This window comes from Hemiscyllium ocellatum, chromosome 48 (genome assembly GCF_020745735.1).
Source record: "Hemiscyllium ocellatum isolate sHemOce1 chromosome 48, sHemOce1.pat.X.cur, whole genome shotgun sequence".
Taxonomy (NCBI): domain Eukaryota; kingdom Metazoa; phylum Chordata; class Chondrichthyes; order Orectolobiformes; family Hemiscylliidae; genus Hemiscyllium; species Hemiscyllium ocellatum.
Window position 1 is genome coordinate 12,073,358 of NC_083448.1, and position 5,296 is coordinate 12,078,653.

Here is a 5,296-nt window from a genome sequence, read left to right on the forward strand (position 1 = left end):
ATTAAGAAAGATTAAGATGACGAACACAGAACATTCAACATCCAAACAAGATAGGTCAGGAGCATTTTGTTTGTATAACTAAGTTTGGATAATGGACTGTTTGGATAACAGATAGTGGATCTTGAGATCTTGTTCTGATCATCTGAAATTGGAATAATTGATGTTCAGATAACCGAGGCTGTTCAGAACAAATAGTGAATAGAAAATAAGGGAAAATAATCTTATTCTGATAGCTTAATTGTTCAAGAATGAAAATGATGGACGCACACAAAATGAAGAACCATGAAATTACTTTTCTCAAAAGGCTTTGGATATAGGCAAATGTAGTGATCAACATTAAGAGTAGATTGATGAGAAGTGTATGGATGAAGGAATATGTAGGAACAGAAAAAGCAAGGCCCAGATCAGCAGTGATCCAAATGAACTGCAAAAAAGACTCAAGTTGAAATGCCAACTCATCCTCCAGTGAAAATCAAGTTGGAAATGAAAGGTGAATCCACAATCTTGCAGAAAATAACATGTGTCCACAAGTGAGACCTGCTTCAAGAGTCTCATCCTGCAAAGGAACGGGAATCAACTCGAGCACACTAGAATTGTCTGCTTAAACTCCTGACCTTATCTGAACTCATTAAACTGCAGTTTGCAGATTTAGGATTTGAGCATCACTGGCAAAGTGAACATTTATTGCTCATTCTTAGTTGCCCTTGAGGATGGTGGTGAGCTTGTCTTCTGAATTGTGGTCTATGTGATGATGCACCTACACTGCTGTTCGAGAGGATGTTCCAAGATTCGAACACAGCTCCAGAACAAGAACAAAAAATCCTGGTGTGTGGTTTCAAGGGGAATTTCTGGATGGTGGTATTTCCATGCACATGGAGGCCTTGTTCTGCTGCTTGTAATGGTTAGAGATTTGGAAATTGCTGAGCTGCTACAGCTCATGTTAAAAATGGTACATAATGAAGCTACTGTATGCTGGCAGTAAGGGGAGTGAACATTCAAAGTAATGGATGGTGGCTTGTGTTATTTTGTCCTGATTTGTTGGTGATCTGGAACCTTTTGAGGGAGGGTCACTGGACCCAAAACATCAACTCCGATGCTGCCAGAACTGCTGAGCTTTTCTGGTTTTGTGTCGCATTTAGAGCATCTGCAATTCTTTCATTTTTTAAAAAAAAGAACATTGTTGGACATGGACATGGACATGGAAAGCAGAGGCTGTTGTTGCTATCAAATTCCTCGACCCTAAATCTCATTACCACTATTATTATGGACTAAATAACAAATGATAAATTTATGAGGAATGCTGAGAATAAAGCGAGGAGGGCTCATAGGATCAAGGCAACTCATCAGAACAAAATTTTTCGAATAAGTCAGAACTTAACTTGCTGTGTGTTACTCATTTCACATTCATAAACTGGTAACGGTTCATTAAACTTGGTGAGTACTTGCATAAAAACAAATAACCAGATGTGATAAACATTTGCAGGTATTTGTATGATTTCATCTTTTTATTTCTTCTAGCAACTGATGGGGACTACTGGCGAATATTGAATCCTGGTGACTATCGCATCACTGTGAAAGCAGAGGGTTATGCACCTAGTACACGGGTATGTCATGTGGGATACGAGAATGAGGCCACCGAGTGCAACTTTAATTTACGCAAATCCAACTGGCACAGAATTCAGCAAATCATGGAAGAATTTGGACGCAAGCCCATCAATGTGCTGTTGACCCGGGGAAGAAGAGTAAAGAAGATCCGGAAGATTCGGGTGCGTGCTGGACACCGGAAACAGCACCAAAACCAGACGCAGACTTCAAAATAGACCATCTATTCCCTTACATGTCATGTGGATAAACAGTCTTTGTGTTATAAGACAGAGGCTCTGTGATTCATAAACACATGCTTGTAGAAATCAGTCACATAACAGTGAGAACAAGATTATGAATTACTGTCCATTAAGTTTCATGAGAGTTTGTATCATACCTAAAACCTAAGTTTTAAAGAGTACGTCCACAGCCATAGTCCAACACCTCTCCAAACAGATAGAGAGTGTTATCTGGGTCGACACCACATCTTCGGTGCAATCCAATGGCTCCCAACATTAGAACCAAAGCACACCCATACAAACAACTGCTCAGGAGAGGGACATGAGAACCACAGCCTCCATTGGCTTCCCTTGCTCAATCATGTATTTCAAGTTTGTGTCCCAGAAAGATTACTCCACGAGAATATACAATTGTTCCTGAAACAAAACTAACCTGATACAGGATTTGAAATCAATTTACTTGATGCAACAGTTCGATTGAAGACAAATCTTAAAAACCCCATGCCCAACCCTTACAAACTTCATGACCGAACTGAAACCATACGAGGCTCCACAAAGTTTCAAAGCACTTACTTCACATGGGAAGCCAAAACTTAAAACCCATGGACCTAAGGCACAAGAGTTATTGCTTCAGATTCAAAGCTGGAGTCACAGGGTTCGATTTTAAAAAGAAAAGAGTTGATTTATCAACACATGAAATAGCAAATTGGCTTCGGAGACGAGTTAAGTCAGAGTTAAATAACGAGAAAGCTTTCATTCACGTATCTCTAAAATGGATACTCATTTCAAGAGCAACCCACAGATCACTGCTGAATAGACTTGCCCCTTTGTTGTACTCAGCAGACTGGGATATTGTTAACAAAATGCTTGTTATGTGAATATTGAATCATAACACACTTCCTTCTAAAAAATTGAGCAGATAAACAAAATAGAACTGGCACTCCCACAGCAGCAAACACACGTGTAGACATTTCAGTCTTCTCTGGTAAACAGCTTCCAAGGTGCTTATTCTCACCACGCATTACCCTCTGATATGAAACTCTACATCACCAAATCATTCATGATCTTGCAAAGAAACATGATTAATCCTTGCTTCAATAAACAGAACAATCTATTTAATAAAATTTTAGATTCTACCACTACTCCAAATGCAGAAATTATCTTCAGGATATCACAGCAGCTGTGACTATATTAAGGTTAAACATAGAAAACTACAGAGTCAAGTTCTACATTTGATTAAAAAAATGCATCTTAGTTTTCATCTAAATGTACACTACTTGCAACCTAACCTGTTCAGTGACTTGCAAATTTCAACAATGCATGTTCGACAACAAACTTTTACTCCTGGTTTTTAAAAAGCAAATGTTTAGAGTTGTGTTGATTGATTTGACGCTGAACCAGTGAACATGAAAGTTTTAACAGTGGTGTTCAACTTCACTTTGGGATTTTTGGTGGAAAGATTTTCTTTGAGACAGCTCTATTTAATATTGCAATTAGATTTGTTTTGTTGTGCTAATGTTATAGAGAACATTTATTTTAAAAATATTGGAAAAGCAATATTCTAAAGAATTGTTCTGCCCTTTCAATGAAGAGTTCCTTTATGTCTTAAAGTTTCTCAACCTATTTTTGCAGAATAAACAACAGCAAAGAATTAACTCATTTTAATTGTAGTTGAACATCAGTGATGACTGTCGTCCTCAAACATTTCTCAAATAGAAGTGTTCAAACAAGGAGCAAACAGCGTTAGGCACAACCTGACCACTTTTCATCCAAGATACACTGGCCATCACCACAATGGCCAAAAATGACTACGTTGATTAGAAAATAAATCTAAAATTTCACCATATGCAGATTGTCTTGGATTTAAACAGAAAGCATTATTGAATCATACAGACACTCAATAGATCTCACCTTCTGTCACAAACCACACTAAAGCAAAGTAACATAGTGGACTTCTCAAACTAGTAAAACCAAAGAAACAGTTCTTATTTACTTGTCTTTGACAATCCAGTGAAAGAGAAACTTGTTCCCACTCAAACTACAGCTCAATTAACTTCAGATTGATGGGGTCAGATTCAGATCGCAGACTGCAGGATTAATTTCAAGACCATTCAGCACACCATTTGATAAATACTTCTGGCTGCTCTATTAGGAAATCAATTTCTTTGCAGCTGAACCTGGAGCTTTCAGAGTCAGTCTCAGAGTGTTTCTTTCACAAATCATTAAATCAGTTGTTACTAAAGTCTCAGTGTTTTCTGCAAATTACACTAGGTTTCCTCATCGAATAAAATAGGTTCAGTGTCAGAAAACCAGGTGCAATGAGATGGTTATTATTTCATATTGATGGCACCTTAAAAGAGGATGATGGCCTTTCACAATTAGCTTCTGGATAATTGGCCTTGTCAGCTTTCCTTTATTTAAATTGCAAAACCTGAAGACAGTCGAGAAATTCCTTGTCTCTGTGACTGCCTAAGGTTGGACCACAATACATATTCAAACTCCAAATGTTTAGCAAAGAACTTTTCCTAAAAGGTTCAAATTCTTAATCTGGAAGCTTGATAGTGTCAAGTTGCAAATGTGTTCATCTCCTCCTCTCCTCAGAACCCTTAAAACTTCTGCAGCCATTTTTATCATGTTCAATCAGGGCAAGTCTTGCCATGTATTGAAAGTCAATTCACGAGCCGACTTGAGTATTAATTAACCAACTTCCAGCAGCAAAGTCATCTCTAATCACTTCAAGTACTAAAATGTACAAGAGTTCCATTTCTGTTCGAAGATCAGAATCTTGCATCTCCATTTGGACGAGGGACTATTCCACCCTGAACCAGCTTCATGATTCAATAAGGGTCTTCTACACTTCAATGAAGGCACCCTGGTCTCTTCTAAATTCCAGTGGAAACAAGCTCAGTGTGTGCAATTCATTATTTGAAGACAATTCATTCACTTAATTTACTGCTTGCATAAACCTCCAATGGACCACCTCGAATGCGTTTATATTCTTACCGAAATGAGACCAAATTACACACGACATTCAAGGTGTGGTCTCACAAACTTCCTGTATGGAAGTAAGATAACATTTGTACGTGAACGTTCAATTCTGCTTGTAACAAAGCCTGGCGTGACTTTAAATTTTTTCGATAACATGTCTATCTGCTTTACAAACTTGAGAAATTCAGGCTCCAGCGCACTGAGATGGTGGAGGTGGCTCTGTAGGCGATGTTCACTGAGTCACCCATCTGCTCCACACGTGATCGAATGCATCCTTCCTTCTTTATATTTTGTTTTTCTTGATTTAACTTGGGGATCAAACTGTTCTTTTTGCGGCTGCGATGGAGGAATGAAATTGGGGGAGTTGTTCAGTGGCAGATCCAGTCCATTTCCACAGCCATGACAATAGCGGCTTGAACAACTGTTACATCAATGAACTGGGGTCTCTTCTATTCTTCTGATGTTTTAACAACGTCTGCAATTGC

The 5,296-nt window shown here is 38.4% G+C and overlaps 1 protein-coding gene across 1 annotated transcript in view; it reads left to right on the top strand.

Annotated features, from left to right (window-relative positions):
- aebp1b (AE binding protein 1b) overlaps positions 1-3,482 on the top strand; it is a 73,960-nt gene extending 70,478 nt beyond the window's left edge. The window contains exon 20 of the mRNA XM_060856726.1: positions 1,519-3,482. Coding sequence (XP_060712709.1) covers positions 1,519-1,820 — 302 coding nt within the window. The 3' untranslated portion in view covers positions 1,821-3,482. The remainder of the gene's footprint in view (positions 1-1,518) is intronic.
- Positions 3,483-5,296: the final 1,814 nt, after the last annotated feature.